Source organism: Heloderma suspectum, chromosome 4 (assembly GCF_057233095.1).
Source record: "Heloderma suspectum isolate Gila_16-S chromosome 4, 16-S_ref, whole genome shotgun sequence".
Taxonomy (NCBI): Eukaryota; Metazoa; Chordata; class Lepidosauria; order Squamata; family Helodermatidae; genus Heloderma; species Heloderma suspectum.
In genome coordinates this window covers 251,716,375-251,743,955 of record NC_139461.1, presented here as the reverse complement: position 1 = coordinate 251,743,955, position 27,581 = coordinate 251,716,375, and the positions used below count along the sequence as shown (strand labels likewise).

The following is a 27,581-nucleotide window of genomic DNA, read 5'->3' as shown; positions in this document are numbered from 1 at the left end:
CTTACTCCCCTCTATTTTCCCCTCCCTCCCAGCCTCTGGACTCGCTATTCCTCCCCCCTTTTAACTCACTTTTGACTAGCCAGGCCCCCATAGCAGCCATTATGTGACCAGCCACATCCTCCATGGGAGGGGGAGCCATTTTGTGGTGGCTCCCTCAGCAATTTCTCAAATTCCCAGATGTGCCCACGGGTGCAAAAAAGGGTGCTACCTTGGACCAATGCTACCTTGGGTGTATAAAGGGGCTGCTGTCCTCCTATTCAGTCTCCCAAGTCCAGGCCGCCCCAACCTGGTGCTCTCCAGAGCTTTGGGACTTCAACTCCAATCAGCCTCAGCCACCATAGGCAATGATCAGGAATGCTGGGAGTTGTAGTCCAACACATCCAGACGAAAGCAGTCTGGGGAAGGCTGCCCTATTCAGTCTCCCAGTAAGGGTTCTTCTAGCTTTGCTTCCATGGCTTTCCTGGTTAAGCTGCTCCTACTTCCCCTTCCATGTCCCCATTCTTGCAGACAATATCCAGGCAGCACTTTCCCCAACCCGGAATCCTACACATGGCTTGGACTACAACTTCCATCATCCCCAGCCAGCACAACCATTGGCCATACTGGCTGGAATGGTGGCAGTCATAGTCCAAGACATCCTGAGGGCACCAGGCTGAGCAAGGGGCTCCACACCATCACGACCTCCGATACACAGCTGTTCCAGCTTCAGTGCAGATTCCCCCACCAACACATTCGGAGCAAGCAGCATTACGCAGGTCAAACAAAATGGCTTATTGGATGGCAGGGACTTTAAACATTTGCTTGACTCAAATAACCTGTATATATTTTTAAAACATCTGGATAGCCTGCCCTATCAAAGCCCATAATAACTATTATCAAAAGCAATGCAACACTTCACCTTTCATACAAGAAAGGTGTATACCTTTATACACCTTTCATACTTTATCTACTTGCCTTTTAGAAGGAACCCTAATTAACACCGCAACACTTACCTAGGAGTAAACCCCATTAAACTCAATGGGGCTTAGTTCTGAGTAGGCATGCATTGCTCTGAAAGACCCCAATCCCAATGCAAGGCAGCAAGTAGAGCAGAGCAGTCCATGCAGACTTTTCCACCCCTGTACCACAGCTGCTCTCTTCTGGGGCTGTTCTGAACTGTTAGAATGTGTTGAGTACAACCAGCCTCTTGCTACACACTGAGCATGCTCCTAGCAACTCACTGAAGGAGTCTATGGGCGGGAAGTGGGAGGGGCTCATAGTAGGAGTCCTTCTGCTGGTAATTGCAAGAAGGCTGCAATCTTATTAATGACAAATGTGGCATTTCTATTGATATTTATTTATATGGAACTTTTATGATAATAAATAATGAACAGATAATAAACAATTAATGATTTAAATAGGGTAGTCCCCCTAATGGATGAAAATAACCATTATTGCAACTAAACTACAAGAGTTAATTATCAACAAAAGTAGTTTAACTACTTAGTTTGAACTTCTTTCTGTAACATAGTTGTAAGTACTACATGAAAAGTAGTTTAACTAGTAGTTTACCTTCTTGTAGTTTAACTAATGCCCATCATTTTTCAATTAAGGCTTTCAACAAACCTTGTTGAATTGATCCAAGGGAAGCTTTTCCTAAAATCTATTTCCTCTAGTTTTATTTATTTATTTCAAATATTTATATTTTGCTGTGTATAAAAGTTCAAAACGGTTAGCAACAATAATCCTACAATACAATACAATACAATACAATACAAACACAAACTGTTGGCATGGATAACAATATCACATCATATTGGCCTTTATTATAAAACTAGATACATGCAATCAAAGATCTGGCTAGTTATTCTGAATGAATGTGTGAAATTCAGGTTTTCTTATCTTTCCACACCACTTCCTACCAATATCAAAGGGTCAATCCTTTCCTAAGCCCTTTGAGGCCCTTGGTACCATGCCAACCTGCTTAATCTTCAGCAGTCCATCAACAATCCTTTCCTTTCAGCACTTAGAATGTTTATGAATATTCTGTATCATCACAGCAGGTCTGCTAATGGCTGGGGTGGAAAGCAACAGCTAGATTGTAGCTTATTGCAATATATAAGGTATTACACTACCTGTCATTCACCACCAGGGGGTAGAAAATATATTACATAGAGAATTTGATACTTTCAGTTGCAATATTGGCTGGACTAAAAGATAAGATAGCAGGCTGAGAATAGGCTTTGGCAACTGTTACTGAAAATCTTTCATAGGTCCTTTGTTGTATAATCCCTTGAACCAGAAGCAACTAGACTAGAACATGGCTAGAAATCAACTTCCCTTTCCCAGGGAGACATGTTCTCATAATGATCCTTCACATTTAGCTCTTCATAGCCTCTCTCGGTGCTACTACCAGGCATGGGATCTTCAAACACAACCACTGTATAATTGACGTCTTCTGGCCCTGAATGCTGAAATATGGAGAAAACAAGCTAAAATCCAAACCTTCAGAGGCACGATCACTTCCAGTTCAAGAATACCAGGATACTAACACTAAAATTACAGTGCTAATGTATGACTATGCCAATCCACTACACTACGCAAGAGCACGTATAGTAGAGTGGGAAAGCATATGAAGTCTCAGGTTTGAATTTCACGTCAACCATCAACTCACTAGACTGCCTTAAGCAAGTTTTATCTCTCGGTATCCCGCCCCCATCCCATTTTCAATATGGGAATAGTCATACTGACCTATCTACCTTAGAGAGTTGTAAGGATTAGTGAGATAACCAGTATTGGGGAAAAGGTGGGATATAATAATAATAATAATAATAATAATAATAATAATAATAATGTATTAAGTGACTTTGATCACTGAAAAATGTTATATACATTCTACTGTTGTTACAGCATGCTTATGGAGAGAAAGGAAACCAATTAAAAATTGTATCATACAGCGCAAACTTATACATACTTACTGAGAACTTAGTACCGCTGTGTTCAATCAGGTTTACTCCCAGATAAGTGTGCACAGGATTGCACTTTCAGGCTGCAATCCAATATGTACTTACCTGGACATAAGACCCACTGAACCCAATGGGGATTATAATCAAGTAGACATGGTTTGCTAGATTCATAAAGACAAGCAAACTATATGGGGGAACAACAGTCCCTGTCCTGGTAGTTTAATTCACGTGGTCTAAGGAATTCCCTCATGTCAGCATTATTACACGACTATGCATTTTATTTTTGAATAGATAAAATAGCTGTAGAATTTGCTTTTTAAAACCCTTTTATTACTTATGATATGCACTTGCTTCCCAATAAAAAAAATCTATTTCACTGGCTTCCACTGCCCATTACTGTCACTCTGACAGGCTGTAGGTCTCCAAAATCTCAGGATGATACCTTTCCTGGCCCTTCTACTGAAGCTTCTAGCTGGGGATGCTACAGGTTGAACTTGGGACTTATGTATGCAAGGCATGTGCTCAAATGACTATGCTACAGGCCTTCTTAAGGGGCCATTTACATGTCACCAAAAAAGAGGATAAGAGAGGAATTGATCTGCATAAAATTTGTATATCCTAATTTATATGTACAGATGCACATATAAAAATGATTACTACAATTTCAACTGAAACGCAATACATCTACTCCTGTGACCAGATGAGCTGTGTGTGCCTGCCAAGTCTGCTGTCCAAGGGCTAACTTGATGGGCATCTTCAAGACCCCTCCTCTCCCTTCGAATGGTTCTTTATCTTTAAACCAGATTTAGACTGGAAAGCCTTCAAATATAGAATACTTTCAAATAGAGAATTGCCCTCTGACATCCCTTCATGTAGAGGACTGTCCTCTGTAAAGTAGGGCACTGGGCACCCTAGACCTTCTGCACAGCCCTCAGTAGCTTCCAGCAAAGGAGAGGGTAGAGTCTGACATGGGATAATTTATGCGTCATTAAAGAGAAGTAAAGGCTGTATCCATGACAGCCTCTTTCTTTCTGGGAGAAGGAAAGCCAAGCTTTTTAAATTACTTTGTTTTTTCCTTTCAAGTTCCTGTGCTGCTCTGGTCCACACATGCTAACAGGCTGTTTCAAATCACTGGGTGATCTCAATCATTCTGCTTGGGATGCGGTATAGACAGCAATAGCAGGTTCATATCCTGTGCACATTCTAGAACATATCCTGGGAAAACAACTAGGTTATAAATTCTCTGTTTTCCCTCAATGTCCCTGGCAATGCAGGTCTAGTGAGGAGGTCTGCAAGGATTATTCTAAGGTCTGGAAAAAGACATCACACTGATTCTCCATAATAAAGGGTAAGATACTGCCTAAAAATCCATGCATCAATTTCCTATAGCAAGTTAGCAGTCTCTTTCTGGTTCCATTTATTGTGCTTTTTCTAGCTTGAGTTATACGAGACTCCCATCAAGGTACACAGTAACATTTTGATTATCTGAACTTTGATGATCCACATCTCCAGATTACTTATACCCATTACTTATACTCACCATATACTTTAATGTTCGTACTAGGTAACCTTATTTATAAGTAGGTTTTTTTAAACAAATAGTTTGGGCTGCCCTTGAATTTATTTCACTGCTCTTTATCATACCTCTGGAGGATAGGACTATTCTTTTATCTTCATTTTAAAGAATAAAGGGGTGATTCAGAGTCAAAATCCTCACAAATTGCACTGAAGCCTCTAGGTTGTGGTATACTAGTGTAAGATTAACACTAGCGTAGCAGTTTCATTTGAATTCATGTGAGATAGTGGTGAAAGAAACTTCATTACCTGTCTGGTGAGGGAGTTCTTTGAGCCTCCTGATCTGCTACCTATGAGCAAAATAAATGTTATTTCTATAACAATTTGGGTATTTGAGATAAACAGAAGGAAGGAGACAAATGGAGAATAGATTTGGAAGTGGAGACAGACACTGCTAGGCCATGGGTGGATGAGGGCCAATAAACTGAAGCTGAATCTGGACAAGATGGAGGACCTATGGGTAGGTGGTTCTTGGGGTCTAATTAGTGCAAAATTTGACTCCCAGAATTTTAACTAGAACTGCCAGGTTAGTTCACATCAATCTTAAATGAATTGCACTCATTGCCTATTAGGCTCTGGGCCCAATTCAAGATGCTAGTGCTTACATTTAAAGCTCTAAATGGCTTTGGACCCAAATACTTGAAACAACACCTCTTCCTATTCCAGCCTACTCCATATTTTATGATCTCCCACCAAAGTCCTAGTCCAAGTGCTTTCTGTATCAGAAGTGTGCTATGCAATTACAAAGGAGGGGGCACCCTGGCTTTGGGATGGCCTCCCTGAAGAGGTACACCTGGCACTTAATTTACAATCTTTTTGGTGCCAGGTTATCATAGAATAGTAGGGTTGGAAGGGGCCTATAAGACCATCGAGTCCAACTCCCTGCTCAATGCAGGAATCTAAGTCAAAGAATCCCTGACAGATGGCTGTCCAGCTTCATCTTGAATGCCTCCAGTGTGGGAGAGCTCACCACCTCCCTAGGTAATTGGTTCCATTGTCGTATTGCTCTAACAGTCAGGAAATTTTTCCTGATGTTCAGCTGGAATCTGGCTTCCTGTAACTTGAGCCCATTATTCCATGTCCTGCACTCTGGGATGATCAAGAAGAGATCCTGGCCTTCCTCTCTGTGACAACCTTTCAAGGACTTGAAGAGCGCTATCATATCTCCCCTCAGTCTTCTCTTCTCAAGGCTAAACATGCCCAGTTCTTTCAGTCTCTCTTCATAGGGCTTTGTTTCCAGTCCCCTGATCATCTTTGTGGGCCTCCTCTGAACCCTCTCCAGTTTGTCTGCATCCTTCTTAAAGTGTGGCGCCCAGAACTGGACACAGTACTCAAGTTGAGGCCTAACCAGTGCTGAGTAGAGGGGAACTAAGATGTATCTTTTTAATTCAGGCCTTTTAATGTGTACAACTGCTCAGTCTGAATGTTTAATTGACATTTTAATTGCTGTTTCTTTATTATGAATCATACTTTGGTTGTATTGTGCCATATAGAGAGGGGGTGGTAGTATAAAATGACACAACAGCAAAGCAACAAGGAGGCTCTGGATCCACTGTTGGTGCTGTCAGTCTTAAGGTAAAATGTATAAGGAAGAAAGCAAGACTAACAGCAGAGTATTAAAAGTATATTTTAAGCTAAACATTTCAGCTTCTGCCACAGCTTCAGTAACTGCTGTTAACTGGTAGCAGGATATGTGTGTGTGTGTGTGTTGTGATAAAGGGTGGCATGGGAATGTTTTAAATAAATACATACATAAATGCAAGTAGGGAGATGTTCAGCTTGTGAAACAAGATGAGAGAGTTGTCCAGGCATGGATATGAGGTGGTGGGAAATGGAGGATACAAATTCCCCCAGCAGGATTGTGATGAACTGGCAGGGAATCAGTGGGGAATCCATGCAATGCATGTGTGAATTCATGTATAGGAGTGGAAGCTGGAACTGAAGTCCAAGGAGATTCAGCAGCAAGAAGGGCAGCAAGGATAAAGATTAAGAACAACAGGCCAACAGTCAAAGTGCGGTGAGGGAGGTTAGGTTTCTTGCCTGTGAGAGTGAGCAGAATGTTCAGAATGGGGACATCAAAGCCAAAATCAGCTCTGGGAGGTATGCTGTGTCTGTCTTGGGGCTATTGCTGACAGCCTCAGGGGCAGGATCCCAGAGAACATAGAGCCAACAAGGAGAGAACGTACGAAAAGAACAAAACTATCATTATAGCTCAGAAAAAAAAGAAGTCTGAGAGGCTGAGAAAGCAGCATCGGGAATGATTTTGTTAAACAGACATGGATTTTAAAACAACAACAACAGTATCCTGATACTTATACTTAGTCTGGCCAATCCAGAGATGTCTTACCACTTTCCTATCAAACTGGCTGACAAGCTCTTGTCCCTACTGGGCTTGAAAAGGACTCTGAGGAGTGTGATCCCAAACAAGATTACTAAGGAGTACGTTCTACAGGATATACTTCCTAGTGAGTGTGCTTAGGACTAGGGCTGTGCACAGACCCCACTTCACTTAGATCCCTGTTTTTGCGCCGTGGCTGCACCCATGAGTGGTGGATTCTTGATTTTTCTGGTTCAGTCCATAGAGGCAGATGTACTCTGTGACTGGACAGTGGTTTGGGGAATTTGCTCTGAAAAAAACATATGAAATCAAGAGGATCCCTGCCAAGGACCCATGTTTTTGTACCATGGTTGTGCCCACGAGTGGCGGATCTATGATTTTTCTGGTTCAGTCTGTGCAGGCTCTGTGATATGATGGTGGTTTTCTGGGTCTTCCCTTTAAAAATCATATGAAATCATGAGGATCCCTTTTTGATTTTATGAATCCTTGTGTTACCCAGTCCCATCGGCTGTCCCTGACAGCCAGCCAGGTAGGAGGAGAAGGAGGTGTGGCGCATGCCCCCCCCACCACTAGCCCTCTCCTGCTCACAAGGAGAAGACAGCTAGCAAGCAGCAGAGACGTGCGCCATGCCTCTTCCTCCTCCTGCCCCGCTTGCTGGTCCCTCCACCGCAATCACCACGCTTTAAAAAACATGGTGATTGGAAGTCTATGTGCACATAGACTTATACACAAAAAGCACCATGAATCTTGAATATATGGGCGATTCACAGTGCTTTTTGCATATAGGTCTGAACACACATAGACTTATATGCAAAAAGTGCTGTGAATTGCCCATATATTCAAGATTCATGGTGCTTTTTGTGTATAAATCTATGTGCACATAGACTTCCAATCACCATGTTTTTTAAAGCGTGGTGATTGCGGTGGAGGGACCAGCAAGCGGAGCAGGGGCTCGGGGGGGGGGCATCCAGAGAACCCGGACAGGGGAGGGTTCTCACATCCCTAAGTAACACCACTAGATTGATCTCTGTCTCTGAAACGCAGCCATTTTTCTCCAGTTATTCAGTCTTCCCCCCTCCTCCACCACTGTCACTGATTGGAGATTGCTGGGTTATGTTCAGCCCTGATTTGGCAACTAGAGTTTCCATTCTCGAAAGCTCCCTCCCTCCTCTTCCTCCTCCTCCCCCCTTCCCTCCTCCCTCTTCAACCCCTTGCTGAACTTTCTCAAGTTGATACTTTTGGAACCAGGCTGTTTGGGTTGCTTAGAATGAATCACCAAGTCAGACGACGCACTTCGTATACAAGCTGCTTCGCTTTGGCGTGCCTTTTGGAACCAGGCTGTTTGGGTTGCTTAGAAGGAATCACCAAGTCAGATGACGCACTTCATATACAAGCTGCTTCGCTTTGGCGTGCCTTGTTGTTATACTACTCCGCCTTGTATCACGTGGAGGCACCTCCAAAGCAGACCACTCTGACTCATTGTTTGGGCTTTGGACCGAAGTGGTGCACAGCCCTACTTAGGACTGTATCCACAGAGTCCTAGACAGCTCACCAAGCTTTATTCCCAGGCACAGTTCCTGAGGCCCCTACTTCTAGAAGAGAAAGAGCTTGTATAGATCTTAGCAACTCAAAGGAGCAACTCAAGATATCCTATAACCGTTGGATAAAATCCCAACATTTATTAAGCAGTTTAGTTTTTGTCTGGAAGACCATGACATATCCACAGGTATCACCGCTTGACTGTGGCCGAGGATAAGAGATATCACTGTATTTTTATTTCACTGTATTGTACTCATGTCAATGTATCCAATACATTTTCAGAGGCTACATAGCCATGTTAGTCCACTGCAGAAAAAACAACCAAGAGTATTGTGGCACCTGAAAGACTAACAATTCTATTATAATATAAACATAATCCATGAAAACTTCTACACCATAATAAATGTGTTACTCTTTAAAGAGCTACAAGACTCTTGGTTGTTTATGCCAATGTATGTTGGTGGTGTCAATGAGTACTTGCAGAGGGATGATTCTCAGAGAGCAAGCCACGTCTGGAAACATGTTGGAGAAGTACTGTTTCTCAGTGCAATCATCCTGTACTCACAAGTCATCCCTACTGAGTTCTATGGGGCTTACTCTGAAGTAACTGTGTATACAATTGCAGCTGTTGTCAGTGTGTCTATAGTTGGAGGTATCATACATTTTCAGACATGGAAACAACCATTTGGGGAGTGCTCCCATAATGTTAATTGTGATATAGGAAGCTAGTTTTCCAAGTGGAGGACTTACCTGTCATGAAGCTCTTGATTTGTACATTTGGCTCCTGCACCTGTTGGCCTTGGGTTTGCTCACTTAGCCACTGAGAGACAAACACCTGCTGAGAATCAGACATTTTCTCAGAACCTATTTCCTCTCCAGCTAGGGCACTCTCAGGCTTTTTTGCTTTGAGTCCACACTTTCTTCTTGCTGTATGATTACATGAGTGTTTCTCTGAAACAGAGGTGCAAGCCTAGTTAGCTCAATGTGCCAGTAAGAAACAAGCACTTCCCTTTATCATCTCCAACTTGTGAAGTCCACAGCTGCTTATCTTCTATGGTGGTCAGAATCAAATGAGGACAGGAACCCGTGCTTTTAATGGTGCTTGCATGACAAGCTACACCTGCTGAATTTTCCCCAAGACTTAGGGTGGCCATGTGTCCTCTTTTACAGAGTACTGTCCTCTACTTGAAGGCGTCCTCGATTTGAAGGGCTGTCCATCTGCCAAGGTTCCACTTATGACCGGGACCCCTTGAGCAACTCCTTAAGGAACTCTTGCCTCCTTAAGAGTCTCACCTTCCTTCTTTTACCTTCCCCTTTCCAGTAACATGAGCTTTAGGCTGTAGACATGGGGTGATTGACACCCACAACAGTTTACTCGTAAATTAAAGCTAGAAAATTACAGCTAACGGTATTTACATGATAGAGCTGAGTGATACAAAAGGCATTAAAGGAAAATAAAAGTTGCAAAATGCAAGTTCCTTTACCCTAGCTGTCCTTAGACTTTCCTAGGCTGCTTCTTCCTGCTCACTCTTCAGACTCTGCTCACTCTTCAGACTCTGGCTGTTTCTGCTCTTACTGGCTCTCACCCTCTCTTTATATACCTCCTCCCTCAAAACCAAAAGTACCACTTCAAACATGAAGAAATGAAACTTAAGTGGAGCAAAAAAATTGACACTTAACCAGAGAAATGAAACTACTCCTCTCTCAGAGTTACCCCCTCCCCTCCAATCCTGTCTTTTTTCCTTTTTGCCTCTGTAGGCCTCAAACCTTCACACCATCCAATTTCAGTTTAAAGATAAAGAGACTTAAGAACTGTTGCCCATCAATAGTTAGCAGCCAGACAGCAGGCAGGCATACAGGACAACTGGTCATGATTTCCCACACTATGGTGAGATGCACTGTATTTCTGTTTGAATTATAATAATAATTTCTAAATTTGTATATATACATAAAATTAGCATATGTACGTATGTCTGTCTGTTGGTCTGTCTGTATTTATTTAAGAACGCTACTGGCCAGCTGATGGAAAGCTAGCTCGCCCTCTTGTGGTGCAGCAGTGCAACAAAGACTAGCAGCTACCGGTGCCAGTATATCTACCATGTAAAAACACTGTAGACTCCCTGGCAATGTGTGCCATATGCTAAATAAAGCATATGTAAATATTATGCAAATCAGTTCCGTCTTTTGTCCTCCTTTTTGGTGATTCATAAGTGGCCACCCTACCTTCCACACTGCTGTTAAAGGTGCTGGAGGCTTGTCAGTGTCTGCATCTGGCCACCCTATCCAGCTCCCATCTCACCATGGCATAAGCATCAAGGGTTGGAATCACCAGGCCCACAGCCAGCCTCACAAGCCATCTGGCCATAGCTTCTGTAACTGCTCCTGCCTCTTACTGTTGTACCTGCTCACCTGCCAAGCTTGAGTGAGAGAGCAGCAGGGCCAGCCAAAGATATTTTGCTGCCTGAGGTTAAGGACAAGATGGCGTCCTCCCCATTTCGCATATAGAAGCTGACTGGACTGGCAGCTGAATCTTACTTCAACTTTGATGATGGAACAATATACCCCACTGCATGATCTGAGGGCAGAAGGCTAGCTTGGGGGACACAGGACAGGCTGCAAAGCACACACAGTTCTTTTGTCCTTCAACACCAGGCTGCTACTCTCTGCCCTCTTGTATCTGCTGCCTGAAGCGGTGGCATGAAACTGTCTCATGGCATGGCTAGCCCTAGTGTGCAGTGATGGGAGTGAGGAGAAGGACCATGGCCTCTGCTCACCTGCTCCTCTCCATAAGGGAGATGTGTGGATTGGGCCCAGTAGAGGAAGGCAAGTAAATGGACAGCAGTGCCAAAGTCTCTGGGGAGGAGCAGGACAGCCAACCCACAAAGGTGACCTCAAAGCCTGGGGCTAGCACTAAGCATAGCTGGCCAGGCATTGTTGAGTATTTCCTGATTGTCATCTCTCTAGCTAGGTTGGAGTGTTGACTTTCCCCAGAAGTAGTGAAGATTTTTCTCCAGCATTACTATTTGTTCCAAAATATGTTGATCCTGACCTACGACCGTCTTCTTATATCACCACCACCACCACCACCACCACCACCATGATTATTCCCTCAAACAGCTCTGCAATTGCAACTGCTTTCATATGCAGCTCTAGCCAGTGCAATTCTGTGCAATGTTCCTGGATGTCAGCTCCACTGAACTCAGGGACTCTTATGTCTGAGTAACATGTATGGAATCATCAGGCTTCCCCTGTTCATTCTTGGCATAAGTCGTACACACATGAATGGGAAAATGATAGTCTAAGTGCCGCTACTTATGGTATATAAAGACAACAAGCTGCTGAATTGCAGAGAGCTTTGGCTTGCCTTTCTGTAAAATGGGAAAGCTCAGTCTCATTAAAATGTCGTAGCTCAGGAATGCAGTAGAACAGACCGAGACCAAGACGGAACTCATTTTAAAGCAAAACGTGTAGGACAGCAAGTTACCTATTTTCTTGCAGAGTTTGCCATAGACCACTATTAGCAGAAGAAGAGAGAACATAGAAGTTATGGTCGATACGATGATGTCTTGCCACAGCTCGGTACATCTAAACGAGAAGAAAACACGCAGAAATATTAAGCCTCAAAAGTGCAGGCAGATTCACTGGTATATCTGTAGGCAAATTCACTGTCCTAATTCAATTGCACAAACACACACTGACCTGGTTTGCACTATCACTGCAGCCCACCGTGGCTTAAGCCATGGTGGGCTGCAGTGCATGCTGGGAGGCTTTTGAATATTCAAGCAGCAACTGTGGCTTGTTGTGTTGTCCAAACATTATTGGGCTGGGTTGTGTGAGGGTTAAATAATCCTCACATAATATAACCCATGGCTTGTAACAACCTACCCCTGCCGGGTTCAGAAGACATGACAAGCTGGCTGTGGCTTGAAATGGCTGTTGGTGCCACAGCGCACTGTGGCTTAAATAAACCATGGTGGCCTCTCTGTGTGAACCGACCCACCCTTTCTGTTTCAGAGAAGTATCTGAGCCAGCAGCTCACTCTTCAGAATATTGCCTGTTCTCTGTTGACACTGCTTCACATTGGCTTCAGCAAATCTCACAATATCTGGACAGTAAGTACATAGATACAGGGAAACATATCCTTCTGATTTGTTTCTGTTAGGATGTTGTTTTACTGTTTTATTGTGACATTGTTTTATTCTTTACATACCTTTTGTATAGTGCCTGGTATATATTGGGGTGAAGGGTGGATTAAAAATACTTTGAATAAATAAAACATATAAATTACATGCTTCCAGGGCATAGTCTGAAGGCACATGAGGCCTTGCTGAAGCTAGCAGTCTGGTCAATGCTTGGAGGGGAGATCACCTGGGAACCACATGTAGCCACTTGAGTTTCACAATGGAAGAAAGGTGGGATATAAATAAAATAAATAAATAATAAATATCTTTAAGCATGATCTACAACTTGGCCTCATTTATTTTCCTTATGATAATGGAGGTGCAGCCTGGCTTGGTCCCATGGGGTTTCCAGACCCTGGTAAAATGTACCCTTCCCCATGACCACCATGCATGGGCTCTGAAAGTATAGTAGACTTTGTTTGGGCTGTCATCCTGCCATATTTCAGAGGCTTGAGGCAGATTAGTTCTGATTGGTTGGCCTTTGTGGCAATCGCAAAGATACCAACACCAACACCCTATATTTTTAAAATGTTTTAAAACCCCCAAAGTGATTTCCTTCTTTTTAAAACAATGCTGCTAAATATACACTGTAATGGATAGATAAGCTAAATGCCTGGAAAAAAATTGTAACCTCCCCCCTCCCCCAAACCTTCAAAAGTCTGCTTGCAGCATGGGGGTGGAGAAAAAAAAATCCACAATGGCATTTGAGGAGGTATGTATGAAAGTAGAGAAGGGTATGGGACTCTCAGCAGAAAAACTGGCACCCACGCCTGGAAGATTTGCTTGCCTTGGTCCATTTGTCACTCACTAATGCGCTTAATGTGAATCTTTAACACAGTGGCAATAACAACCAAAGGGGATTGCCGTGACGGTCTGTGTGAAGCAGCTCCTTTATACAAAACTTACATGCTTACGCCTGTAGCCATTCTTTTGGCAAAGTGACTTGAATCAGCCCTTCAGCTTCTCCTGCAATTGCTGATTTGCTCCAAATCCTAGCAAGGGGTAAATATAAATCAAAACAGCCAACATGCTTGTAGATAATTATTCCTTAGACAGATAGAACTAATCCAAACTGTGATAGAGAAATTCATGGCTACTACCAATGGCTGCTGGCCTATGCCTCTGCATCCAAGTTGCTGGGGAACATGAGCAAGAGGGTGCTTTGGCATGTGTGCCCACCTTGTGGGTCTCCCAGAGGCAGCTGGTTAGCCACTGTGGGAAATGAATGCTGGACCAGATAGGCCTTCGATCAGATTCAGCATGACTCTTCTTACATTCTTATACGTGAGGTTGTGTCTAGCACTGTGCCAAAAAATTAATCCCACATTTTTTTTGACCATTCTCATTCAATTTGATGGAAGAGAAATTGCGTTCGAAAAGAAATTCAAAGGAAGAGAGATTTCAGAGAAATTCTCAAGGGTTGGGTTTGGGTTTCTGGGGCTTACCTTACTTAGGAGGTGGCCGAGGAATGAGCTCAAAAGCTCATTTTGTAAGCTCAAAACCCCACAAAAATAAATGATAAAACATCCTGAATTAGGCAGAACAACGGATGCCCCTTTCATGGGGGAAGAAAACTTTCTGGAAACTGGAGGACAGATTTTGGCAAAGCACTAACTCCACCTCATGCCTGGAGTCTGACACAACACTCAAGACACAGATGAAAGGATTTCTTTTCTTTTCAAAGCTTTAATCCTTTTACAACTTAATGACTCTTTCAAATGCTAATCACCAGCAACTAAAGCAAGGAGCAGCAGAGTGGCCTAAGCTTCAAGTAGGCAGTTGATCCCCGTTTGAAAGAGAGTCACTTGAAGACCCAGAACTTATGGGCTAGGGAGAGATCCTCCCTATTTCCCTCGGGTCCATGGGAGGCGGCCGTTGCTTGCGCGCCAAATGGGTGCTATGCCTCCTTTCCGCGCCCTCCATCGCTTGTCGCTCTTTGCGTCTGCGTCGAGCATCTAAGAAGCCCCCCTCCCGTACTCCCTCACTGCCAGGGTCACTATCTATCTTAGGAATGCTGGCAGGAGGAATCTCTGCCAGGTGCTGAGCCTGTGAGGGATGAGCTGGCCCCTCTCCCACAGATAACTGTTCCTCCTCAGAATCTGAACTGCTCTGAGGCTCTCTGGGCTCAGTTTCCACCCTGACAGCCTCTGAGGCAGCGTGGAAGTGGGGGGTGGTTGGTTCCTGGAAAACCAGATATCCTATGGCCGCCTAGCCGCTGTCTAGCAGCCGTAGGATTGCTCCCTAAATTTGTTAGTCCTTAAGGGCACAATCCTATCCATGCTTAGACAGAAAAAAAGTCTTACAACTCCCAGCATAGCCCAGCCACCATGGCTGGCTGCCGCATACTGGGAATTGTAGGACTTTTTCTTTTCTTTTTTTGCCTAATTGCATAGGATTGTGCCTTACGGACCAACAAGGTTTGTTAAGAAGAAGCTGGCTAGCTGTGCTAGATCCTAGTGATGCAATGAGAATAACACCTTATTGAGGCATATGATGTGAGTATGTCCTGTAGTAGCTTCCTTTTGTTTGGAAGTTATTGCTCATATAAATTTTGTTCTAGAAAAATCTGTGATAATCACAGATGTACATGTGCTTTTAAATTACATCCCTGTGATGTGAGGGTTAACAGATGGACAGATACTAGGCGGCCTTAGAGTTGCAAAGATACTTATACTCCAAGCCTGGAAGGAAAAGCACCCACTGCTGCCTTACTCAATGATCTCACTGCTCTTGCTACATTTGAGCGTATCTCCTACAACTGTCAAATTGTTGCCTGTTTAAATATATGGACTACTTATAACAACAAATATATATGAAATGGAAGTGTTCAATCCTTCTTTTCCCCTTTAAGGTTTTTCTTCTCCTTTCTTTTTCTCTTTCTGTATCAAGAGTGATGTTAATGATGACTGTTTATTGATATGTTTGATTATATAATTTTTTCTTTTTCCTTTTTTTGTTTTGTTTTTGCGCTTATTGCTATATTGCAAATAAAAAGATTTTTTTAAAAAGATGCCATAAGATTCTTTGTTGATTTGTTTGTCCAACTTCAGTTCTCAAACCTTGGCTGGAATAGTTGGACGCACTGAATAAAAGAGGCCTCTGGGAAGTGGCCAAGCTTTCTCATCACTTGTGAAAACCATATGTTGTTAATGTGGTTTGTGTGTTGTGCTCTTCTGTCTCCTGATCGATATGTATTTATCTGTTTATGTAAACAACTTATATACCACTTGATATCTTAATATCTAAGTGGTTTACATTAAAAATACAGAAAATGCAATATAAAAGGCCATGTAAAATCAATATAAAATAATAAATACATTAAAGGTACAATCCTATGCATGTTTAGACAGAAAAAGTCCTAAAATACCCACCATGCCCCAGCCAGCCATGTATAAGATTGCACCTCTAAATGCTACAAGAATAACAGAACATAGCAGTGTAATTACAAGTCAGGGAAAGCCTGAATAAACAGATGTGTCTTCAAGAGGCTCGCCTTCTTGGACCACATGTGGGAGAGCATTCCAGAAGGTGGGTGTCACTACTGAGAAGGCCAATTATGTGCCGTTACCAGATGACGCATTGTTGGTCTTTTGTCTGTTGTGATAAAATAGCTTTAAGGGAATTCAGAGTTCATCACATCTCAGTGTTTGATCCTTTATCCAGGATTTTGGAGAAAGCTGACACTTCTTATGTAGTTAAAAACCAGCACATGCTGTGCAGAATGGGAATGTTTTTACTGCCCACTGGAAAGAAATCCAGAAGTTCCAAGGGTGGGAAACTTGTGGCCCTCCAGATGTTTTGGCCTACAACTCCCATTAGCCCTAACCAGTATAGCCAATGGTGAGGGATGGTGGAAGTTGAAAGCCAAAACATCTGCAGGACTACAAGTTGCCCAGCCCTGGTTGTTAAGATAAACTTTTCTTCACTCGATTTTCCGGCACTTTGCATTTCTCCTTAACAAACAGAACATCTACCTGAAATGTTTCTGTCCAGCCTGGCCGTCCTGGTTTTGCTTGTACTCTGTCCCACTCCCATGACGCTCTGTGCTCTCTCTTCAGTAATACTGACTCAAGACAAACACTTCCACCCATCTGCCTGCATTATGTACCGATCCTACTTGCCAGACTTTCCAGAGAATATATGGGCATCATCTCCAAACATCCTTTTATGCTGTTGTTTTTTGCTGCCCGGGGGTCAACTGACTCACACCCTTATGCATATGCAATCCTCCTAAGCATATGTGCATACTAGTAAACCCCACTGAACATATTGGGACTTGCTTCGAAGTAAACATGAAGGATTGCACCGTTGAGCTGCAATCGTATACACACTTAGCTGTGTGTATACAAACCCGGCTGAACAGAGGGGGGCTTATTTCTGAATAAACATGCACAGGCTTGCCTTGTTTGAATGGAATCTTGCCAGCTGGCCCTTCTATCGGGTGAGAGGCTGTACTGAGGGAGATAGGAGGAGGAAGTGGGGCAATTCCAACAGCCCTGCTGAAAGAGTTAGGGTGCATCCCTATGCATGTGTAGACAGAAAAAAGGTTGTATAACTCCCAGCATTCCCTAGGCAGCAGTCTGGCTGAGGAATGCAGGGAGTTATAGGGCATGTTTCTGTCTAAACATGCATAGGACTGCATCCCTTTTCCCCCCTCTACCCTCCCAATTCCTTTTTCCTTGTGTGTTGAATCTTTTTAGATTGTAAAAAGTGGTTTTTCTGGGCAGTGGCTGTCTCTTTTTCACTGGTTATATGTAAGCTGCTCCAGGAAACGTTTTGGCTGAGGAGTGGGATAAAAATACTTAAAACAAAACAGACCAATGGTCTCACTCAGTGTAAGGCAACTTCCTATGGTCCCAGTCCTGCCCCAAAGGCTATCTCAATTATTCCATGACTATATAAATTGTGTAGTGATGGGTGAATGTATAAATAAATAACCTGATCAGCAATAACCTGACCAGTTTGTTTATTTATATTTCACATAAAGCTGGAAACTATTACAGCCAACATTGCTGCAGGGAGCATTTACATAGAAACCCATTTCCTTCCCTTTCAGCTCCATGCTCCTTATTCTACGTACCTGTTCAGATAGGAAACTTTCCCTCTAGAACGTCATTCTCTGTTAGGTGTGTATCATGAATAATCCTGTTTTGTAATGGTGCCTTCCCCCAAGGATCTTTCTTAAATGGCAGCCATTCTGGAATGATTCATTTCCTACTGCAGTGTGAAAGCTACTATTCTGGCTGATAGTGATCTGAAAAATGAGGAAAAGTGCAAGAGGAAACTGCAAAGACCACCTCCTACTATCTCCCACAAAACTCAGTTATAGGCAGATTTCTGTAGCTGCTTAACATTAGATAAAAACATGGGGGGGGTTGATAGCCAAATGAGGAGATGCTAAGAGCAAGGGCATTTGATTTTCTTATTGCTTATCATCAGCAGAACCATCTCTCCATTTGCTCATAGCTTTTTCCACTATATTTTTAAAACTCTGGGAAGCCATTTTGATTATGAAGCTTGATGTCTGGAGTAAGGAAAGAGGAGCTTACATGCATGTTTTGTAAATCAAAGTCATTTTTTTTTATTGGGGGGGATGATCAGTCTTGATTGAAAAACAAAACAAAACACAACCCCACAAGGTAAAAAGAGCCAGTATGATGTGATGGTTAAACTGCTGGACTGGGACTTGGGAGAGCTGGGTTTAAGTCCCCACACGGCCATGACATTCCTGGGTGACTTTGGGCCAGTCACTGACTCTCAACCTAAACTACCTCACAGGGTTGTTGTGTAGATAAAATGGAGAGGAGGAGGATTAGGTAAGCTACCTTGGGTTCCTCGAAGGTGGGATATAAATGTAGAAATAAATGAATGAATGAAAATGGAGCTAGTTAAAATAGTTTACAAATGCAAATATTTTATTATTTCTAGATATGATGCAGTAGCTAGAGACTTGGAAATGCATTTGGGATCCAGTCCCATTCCTCAGCTATCGATTTATTGGATGGACTTGGATAAACATGTAAACTTCCCCTAACTGGAATTTTCATCAGGAAAATGATGATGGTGGACAGGGTTAAACCCCTTTCCCAGTTCTGCAATCACAGTCTGATTTGGGGGTCCCAGCAACTATCGTTTGGTAAAATGTAAAGATGGGGAGATCAGGATCTCTGTCATCTTGTTAGCATTAGTAAAGGTCCCCTATCTGAAGACAGAAAGAATAGTGACTTCTCTCACAGGGATGTTGCAAAGGACCCATAAAACACTTTGCCCATATCTAGAAATAAATATTTTTTGCATACACCAGTTGCTGGGGAACATGGGTGGGAGGGTGCTGTTGCGCTCATGCCCTGGTTGTGGGTTCCTGGTCAACAGCTGGTTGGCCACTGTGTGAACAGAATGCTGGACCAGATGGACCCTTGATGTGATCCAGCATGGCGCTTCTTATGTTCTTATGCTTAGCTCCTCTTGTTATCATTATCTGAGCATGGAGTTGTCATCAGGAAGCACCAGGTTTAAGAATTCAGCCTGAAATATTAAGTGTGAACGCAAGCATACCAGTGCTAGTTGGCACACTTTTAAAGGGACAAAAAAGCATCTTGCGAGAGATTATGGAAACTGGAACAAATTTTGTAGGAAGTTCTTCGTCAATAATAGGAAACTAATTGCAAGTAGGTGTTGAGCAATGCATTAATAACTTCACCCCAAGACTCATTCTGGGCTCGTCCTGTAGCCAAAAGGCTCTGTGCTGCCTGGGCACCAGCATTTTTAATTTTGAGAGTTGGCAACCTTACCCAATTTGCTTGACAACAAATTCAGTTTTACTGTTTGAACTCTACATTTTAACTCAAGTATTTTTCACCACAATGTGATCATGGGCCATCAGCAATACCTTTTGCTACTGGAAAACTATTTCTCCTCCAACATGCAGTAAACATCAGGCTCAATCCAAGTATTTGAGCAAACTCCATTCCTTTCATTGGATCTCCCAGTGGCCTCTAGTAAGGTTGACCAACAAGTATGTGCTGCCTAAAACTCAGCTTGAGACCAGCAGGGCCTAAGAACTTTATGGGTGCAATCCTATGCATGTTTAGACAGAAAAAGGTCCTACAACCCCCAGCATGCCTTGGCCAGCATAGCTGGGAGTTGTAGGCTTTTTTCTGTCTAAACATGCATAGATCGCGCCCTAAAAGGCTTGCTCATTGCTGACCCTCTCAAAGAGCTTTGGAGGCAAGTTATAAAGAACAGATGTGTTGGTTATGTGTAAGGTAAAGGGAGAAAGCAAGCGGAGATATGTTTCGAAAGATATTTAAAGTCTGAATAATTTTAATAGGTGCTCTCTTCTGTGGCATGTAAAAAATCTGAGACCTTCTGATTAAAAAATAGGATAAAATGCCAATAATAATAAATGAAGACAGAACACCTCATTGCTACTTTTTCTCTTGTTTATATAATTCATCACACTGATCAAAGAGCTCAGTAGTCCACAAATGGGGGACTGAATCACGCTCATGAGAATTTAACATCGAAATTTAATTTTCTTAGGGTGTAAAGACAAGATGACACCATCACAGAAAAATAGGCAGAAGTTAGTAGACAAGACAATTCTCAAAAATATCTTAATGAACAGATCTAATGCTGTAGAGCATGGCTGGGAGATGCAGGGCACTGTGTTTTTTGTTTGTATTTTTGTAACAGATGTACTTTAGTTAAAAGGTTGAATAGGATATTAAATCAATACCAGCACTTTTGGCTGTTTATAGACCACGCATTATTAGTGTGTGATGACAGGAAGCAGAGGAAGGCATTTATCCAGCTTCCTTCTGTGCTGTCTGTTGAATCCTAATTACTAAATCCAGACTCTGCACAGGTGAAGGTAACATGTTTACAAACAGGGTAATGCACAGCTTCATGGAGGGACTCTTAAATACAGGCCAGCAGCAAGGCTTTTCCTAACCATAGGAAAACTGAGAAGGGGTAGGCTATGCAGTACTTAAGGGGACAATACACATTTAATTCACTATGCTTGAGTTTACAACACAGCTCCTTCTATGTGCAAGTTCACCCAACATACCAACCCATTGTGGATAACTAGCCACGCATTCTGGGATGTTTTGTGAACAACCTGCAGTGGGTGGTTTGCGTGCCTGACAGACAATCGGGTGCACCACCCGCAGTGCATTGGTTGTTTTCTCCCCCTTTTCCCTTGGTCCACCTAGCATCCCAGGGGACTTGGTGGCAGAACCCGTCCTGTCTGCTGCCAAGTGGCTCGCTGCCTGATGTCCTTTACCTATGATAGGTTGGCATGTCCAGGTTGAGATGACACACCAACCCATCATGGGTAAAACAACCCCTAGATTGTTTCTGAAAAACAACTCACCCTGATAAAACTGGTCTGGGTTCGCATGACACGCTAACCCACCATGGGTTGTTCAAGCAAGCAACCCATCTTGGATTAGTGTGTCATGAAAACGCAATCTATATAATGCCCGTTGCTCTGTGGGAAACAGTAGAATTGTGGGTCAACGTTCCCCTCATAACAAGAGCAGCAAGGTAAAACAGGATAATATTGCCTCAAAATATTATCAGAACCCTGTTTCTTTTAAAAAATAGTTATTAGTTTAACATGGTTTTTATTCTTTTATCCAATCTGCTGCTCACTGCTCCAAAATCTTGGACTGGTATACAAATATTGTAAATAAATAAATAAAGCCTATGTGGCAGGCACATATCTTACAGACTCACTAAAGTAGTTGCCACTGTAACAATATGTTATGGAGCTCAGAACTAAAAGTAGCAGGAAGGTGAAGTTTGAAGGAAGAACAGGAAGCGAGGAGAACACTGAAGCAGAGTGTTAGAGAAGTAAGGAGAGAACAGTAGGTCCTGTAATTGCTATGTAAGGAACCATTTTAATAGAGTACACTGTTTATATGAAGTTGGGGGAAAGTGCAGGAAAGAGCAACTAAAATGATCAAGGGGCTGGAGCAACTCCCCTATGAGGAAAGGTTACAACAACTGGGATCGTTTACCTTGGAGAAAAGGTGAATAAGGGGAAACATAACAGAGGTGTACAAAATTATGCATGGTGTGGAGAAAGTGGATAGGGACTAAATATAGCAGCTGGAAGAACCATGGAGGGTAGCTCTTCCACTAATCCTAGGCTAGATCTACACTACTGCTTTACAGCGGTATTGAAGTGTACTGATAACTGTTGGAGCACATTACACATTCGATATACTGCTTTTGTAGTGTTATTTCCTGCTTTTTATTCCACACTATCCAAAATACTGCAACAAATGTCATTGTGTGTCCTATGAGGTATAAATGCACAAGACGGATATAGCGTTACCATGATGAGATCGTAATGATATGACACAAGGTGCAGATCTGGCCATAATGTTGCACCTGGACAACTCCTCTAGCAATTGTACAGGAATCCTAAGTATTTTAGGATGAATGCAGGCTCTGCTAGATTGGGCCACAGGTCCATCTAGTCAACCACCATTCTGTTTATAATAGTGGCCACCAGAAGTCTCTAAGATGCTCTAACAGGGCATGAAGGAAAATGCTCCTCCCTGTTGTTGTTGGAGGGAGGTTATTTATGCATCACCAAAAAAAGAGGACAAAAGAGGGCACAGATTTGCATAAAATGTGCATGTGCTAATGCATATGTATGGGTGCATATTTAGAAATAATATCATTTCAATACAATACATCCCACCATAAGGGGAAGAATGTGACCAGGTGACCTGTGCGGTCTTGATGGGTAATTTCAGTGCCTCTTTTTATAGTTCTTTATATTTAAATGGGACTTGGACTGGACAACCCTTCAAATAGTGGGCAGCCCTTTAAATAGAGGACCATCCTCTCTAAAGCAGGACACATGGCCACTTTATGTCTGTTCCTGGCAACTGGGGTGTCCACTGCTTCAGGAACACGGAATCTCCATTTAGCTATTGCAATAGACCTATCCTACATGAATGTTTGTCTCTCTTCTGTTTTTAAATGCCATCTTACCTAATAACGACCATCACATGTTGGGGTAGAAAATTTTGCTGTTGCTGCTGCAGCATCATCAATTTGCATAGCATTTTATAAAATACAAAAGGACAGATCCCTGCTCCAAGGAGATTATAATATACAATTCAACTCAGGGTAGACAACAGAGGAAGGGGAAAGAAATGGAGGCAGGGCTGGTCCCTGCCGCTTTCCTGGAGTGGGGTCAGTAGAGAGGAGAAGGGGTGGTGAAGGAAGGATGGCACATTTCCTCCTGTGTTAGGTACTGCCCTTGAATGGAGGCAGGGCAAACAATGGAAGAATATGCATTTATTTCAGTTACATGTACTTAGCTTTGGATACAACAGTTGTTGTTGTTCAGTCATTAAGTCGTGTCTGACTCTTTGTGACCCCATGGACCATAGCACGCCAGAGTATGGTAAAAAGCAGTAGAGTGAATTATGCATTGGGTGAAGATATTCTTCCATTTGTTGCCTTGAATTTATTGCCAATCAGTTTCATAGGATGACTGAAAGTTCAAGTTCTAACACAGGAAGCTTCTTTAAAACTATTTCCATTCTAATACATAATGTAAACAGGTTCACTGCATATCTATGCTCTCATCCCATGACCTTTCAGTAATTGAGATGGCCTGGTTGGCTGTCTAGTCCAAAAGGCAGGATTAGGAACACAGGAAGCTGCCTTATACTTAGTTGATCCAGCTAGCTCAGGAGTGGGGAACTTTTTCATCCTGAGGGCCAAATTGAAAAATGGGAAAGCTCTTGGGGGCCACATTCCATCTGTGTGCTGGGCCAAAGACAGAGTGGGTGGAGCCAAAGGTGATTAGTATAATTTTAAGGGTGCTCAGAAGCAAGCAGGACAAGGCTTCTGTGTGTCTACCCAGAAGTAAGCAGGGCTGAATCACTCATCAGCACTTTCAGTAGCATCCCCAATACCAACCCTCTGCATGTCTCCTGACAACTAAGCAGGACTCCTGCATGCAAAATGCACAGCTCAAGCAAAAGCTTAATTCTTCGCAGAGTATTTAAAGGTGAATTCCCCTTAAATGCCCTCTCATCTCCAATCAGAGTTAACAGCAAAAGATGCTTGCGGGTGGAGGGCAGTATCCAATGGTAGTCCTTCTTAGAGTAGACCCATTGAAATGAATGGGTCTAGTCTAAGTAGGACTAACATTGGATATTGCTTGGAGGTTCCCCATGCTTGGTCTAGTTCACTGGTCCATCAAGCTCAGTATTGTCTACATTGACTGGCTACAGCTCTCTGGTGTTTTATTTCTGAGAGGAATCTTTCCCAGCACTACTTCCCCAGAAATGCCAGGGACTGAATTCAGGACCCTTTGCATGCAAAGTAAGTGCTTGACCACTGAGCCACAGCCCTTCTAGTTCTAGTATTGTGGGAGAGGAAAAATATTCCTCTGTTTGTTATATTGCTCTGTCTATCCCCCTCCACACCTTTCCTAGTTTTATCTGCGTTTATTATGGCCCTGTATTTGTCTCCCCACCTCCTGAACTAAAAGGTTCCAAACGTGTTAGATGTTCTCAGTACGGAAGGCGCTTCAGGACCTTGATCATTTTATTTGCCCTTTTCTAAGATGTTAGATGGATCAATAGTGTGACTCGGAACAAAACCGCCTCATGCATTTAGCTGCTTTCATTTCACACACACACCTTTGTCCTCTTTTCTACCAAGCTTTTGTTTCTAAAAGTGTTTGGTTACAATGTACTGGTGCAGATAAAATCAATCAATACAATTTATTTATTTTATTACATTTCTATACTGCCCAATAGCCAAAGCTCTCTGGGTGGTTCACAACAATTAAACCCATAAATGATAAAATACAACATAAATGTTTAAAAGTTTAAAACTACAGTATAAAATAAAAATAACCTAATAGAACCTAGCAGCAATCCAAAGATTTAACATACAATAACAGATTCAAAACAGAAACTGAAAAACTAAAACGCCTGGGAAAGTAAAAAGGACTTCACCTGACCCTGAAAAGAGCACAACATAGGCACCAGGCAAGCCTCTCTGGGAAGTTCATTCTACAACTGGGGTACCACAACATAAAAGGCCTTCTTTTTAGTAGCTACCCACCTCACTTCCTTTAGCAGGAGCTTCTGGAGGAGGATTGCTGAAGTCGATCTTTAGGTATATATGGGAGGAGGCAATCCTTCAGGTAACCTGGCCCCAAGCCATTTAGTGCTCTGACCATCACTTTGAATCAGGCCCAGAAACAGACTGGCAGTGAGTGCAGATGGAAAACTACTGGCATAATATCATCACATTAGCCAGTCCTTGTTAATAATTTCACAGCCCTATTTTGGACCAGCTGAAGTTTCCAGACCATTTTCAAAGGCAGCCCCACAATCCAGACAAGAGGTTAGGGCAGATGAACCACCCACTAAAAGTTCCTCCATCAAGTCTGGATTGAGTCTCAGTTTATTGGCCTTTATCCGGTCCATTATGGCATCCAGGCACTGGTTCAGAACACCCACTGCCTCACCTGGATTTGATGAAAAGGAGAGATAGAGCTGGGTGTCAACTGCATATTGGTGACACCTCGGTCCATATCTCTGGATAACCTCCCCCAGCTCTGTAAAAAAACAGAGGATAAAATAGGGGATAGGATAAAATAGGGGACAAAACAGAGCCCTGTGACACCCCACATTGCTCTATCCCATGGCATAGTGCCATGGATAGAGCAATAAACCCCAATACCACTTTCTGGGATTGGCCATCCAAGTAGGAGCAGAACATTGCAGTGCAGTACCTCCAACACTCAGCCCAAATAGCCTATGCAGAAGGATACCATGGTCAATGGCATCGAAAACCGCTGAGAGGTCCAAGAGAATCAACAGGTCATGCTCCCCCTGTCCTTCTCCTGGCAAGGTTATCCCACAGGGCAACAAAGGCAGTTTCTGAAAGGATCTAGATAATCCATTTCACTAACGAGTGCCTGGAGCTGGCCGGCAACCACCTGCTCAAGCAGCTTGTCCAGAAAGAGGATATTAGTAACTGGCTTATAGTCATTAACATCTATCTGGTCCATGTTACGCTTTTTCAGGAGTGGCCTAATAACTGCTTCCTTTAAAGCAGTTGGCACCACTCCTTCTCTCAAGGAGCTGACAACCTCATGGAGCCAGCTGGACATCCTCTCCCTATTAAACGTAATAGGCCATGACTGGTAAGGGTCAAGCACAGAGGTGATCAACCTGAGTTGGCCAAGTACCTTGCCCACATCTTCAGGCCTGAACCTCATCCAATAAAACTGAACCAGATAATACATCTACTAAGGGAACTGCATTAATTGCGGTGTCCAAGTTGTGATGAATGTGAGCAACTATCTTCAAAGAGTCATGCAAATTCATCAAAGCATGTTACCAATGGTTCCACCATCTCTGTCTCCTGCCCAGATTGCAAAAGGTCATGAACCAATTGGATAAGCTCCACTGGATGACACCGAGAAGATGCAATGCTAGTGGAAAGGCCACCCTCACCAATACAGAGTAGGCTTGATAATGAGCTCTAACCTGTGTTTGGTCAGACTTGGCACAAGTCTTCCTCCGCCTGTGTTCCACCCATCGTCCCTCTTGCTTCATTGCCTTCAGCTCAGGTATATACCAAGGACCTGCCTGGACTCTGCTAAGAGGGAAGGGCACTTGGGAGTGATCATATCAACTGTCCTAGTCATCTCTGCATTCCACAGAGTACAGGAGTGCCAGCCATACCAGCAGGAAAATCCCCCAGAGCCCTCTGGAATCCATCAGAATCTATTAGCCTCTGAGGGCAGACCATGTTAATGGGTCCCCCACCTTCCCAGAGGGGAAAGGCTGCTGAATAAATTTAGATTTATTGAGTCTAAATCTCAATAGGAAGTGATCCAACCATGACAAGGGGATAGATGTTCATTCCCCCACTTTCCGATCACCATCCTCCTGTCCAGTTGAGAAAACCAGCCCAACAACATGTTTGGAGAGCCCCATAGTTGTCATGGCAGCCATAAAGTCCTGCGTTGCCCCAGATCTGATGGCCTCAGCATGGAAGTTGAGGTCCCCCAGAACCATCCCCCTAGAGAAGGATTCCTCCCTTAAGATCTGGCCTCACTCCACTCCTACAGCTTTCCCTGTGGTAACTGCAACAGAAAATTATTCTCCAGTGGCACCTTGCCTGGAAATTTCAGGTGGCATTCACTCACTCACTCCTTGAACTCTTTCCCCAGCGGGCCTGGAGTTCTTCCTGTGGCCAGAACAGGCCGCCTGCTCTGCCACAGAATCCCTCCTGAAAGCCTTCCCTGTTCCTTCTCTCCCTACAAACTCTGTACCTGGGTCTACTTGGCCTGCCTGACCAATCTTATCTCTATTGCTGCCTGGCCATAAAGAAAGAGTTTACCTTGCCGTGATCACAGAATCAGTTGGAAGACCATCAAGTCCAAACCCCTGCTCAGTGCAGGAATCCAGGTCAAATGGGTGATGGGAAGACTCCCTTACATCTGGTTTGCAGGCCTAGCTAATAAGCAGGCCCCTCCCTTCCAGCTTCCCAAGGATGCATTTCATAGCCAGTTTAAGCCTCAAATTAGCATCTATTCTGTGTTATGCACAACTATGTAAATACTTACTTCGTCATGGCTGGGGACAGGTCCTATGATTTCACATGTTGAGATTTATCTTACACTCTAATATACCATTTCCTCTTTTTATGAAAACTTTAAACGAAATACCAAGAATTCTGGTGAGCAATGTGGCAGGGGCAGGGATCAATAGCACAAACAGGGATTAAGGTAGGAGTCCCCTTGCTTTGTGGGGGCCTGGGGCAAATTGCTCCAGTTGCCCCCACCCGCCTCTCTGAGCAGTTCTGCAGCTTTGCAATGTTACCAAGTTGTATAGCTTGTGCAGAATTCCAAATCATAGCTGTGAAACAAAATATCCATTATTTTTATGTTTGAAAATAATTAAAATGATAAATAAACAGGGTATCTAGCTGACCTCT

The 27,581-nt window shown here is 43.1% G+C and overlaps 1 protein-coding gene across 2 annotated transcripts; it reads right to left on the bottom strand.

Annotated features, from left to right (window-relative positions):
- Nucleotides 1-1,317: 1,317 nt before the first annotated feature.
- On the bottom strand, nucleotides 1,318-27,119 carry LOC146348512 (uncharacterized). Of its 2 annotated transcripts, XM_084848338.1 has the most exons (7): nucleotides 26,985-27,115; nucleotides 17,659-17,832; nucleotides 13,485-13,570; nucleotides 11,882-11,982; nucleotides 9,148-9,348; nucleotides 4,770-4,810; nucleotides 1,318-2,450 (listed from the first exon to the last, which is right to left on the bottom strand). In XM_084848338.1, the coding sequence occupies exons 3-7, from the start codon at nucleotides 13,502-13,504 to the stop codon at nucleotides 2,304-2,306; spliced, it is 510 nt and encodes a 169-aa protein (XP_084704464.1). In that variant the 5' UTR covers nucleotides 13,505-13,570; nucleotides 17,659-17,832; nucleotides 26,985-27,115; the 3' UTR covers nucleotides 1,318-2,303. The 2 variants fall into 2 exon arrangements, with proteins under 2 accessions (XP_084704464.1, XP_084704465.1); XM_084848339.1 differs by lacking the exon at nucleotides 17,659-17,832 and having other exon boundaries at nucleotides 26,985-27,119.
- Between the last annotated feature and the right edge of the window lie 462 nt (nucleotides 27,120-27,581).

Excerpts from the sequence above, each read along its gene's own strand:
- LOC146348512 (XM_084848339.1), bottom strand. The coding sequence starts at position 13,504 with ATGGCTACAGGCGTAAGCAT. Across the intron at positions 11,983-13,484 it reads ATGGCTACAGGCGTAAGCAT|ATGTACCGAGCTGTGGCAAG; the intron begins GTAAGTTTTGTA and ends CTTCTCGTTTAG. Across the intron at positions 2,451-4,769 it reads AGAACTCCCTCACCAGACAG|CATTCAGGGCCAGAAGACGT; the intron begins GTAATGAAGTTT and ends TCCATATTTCAG.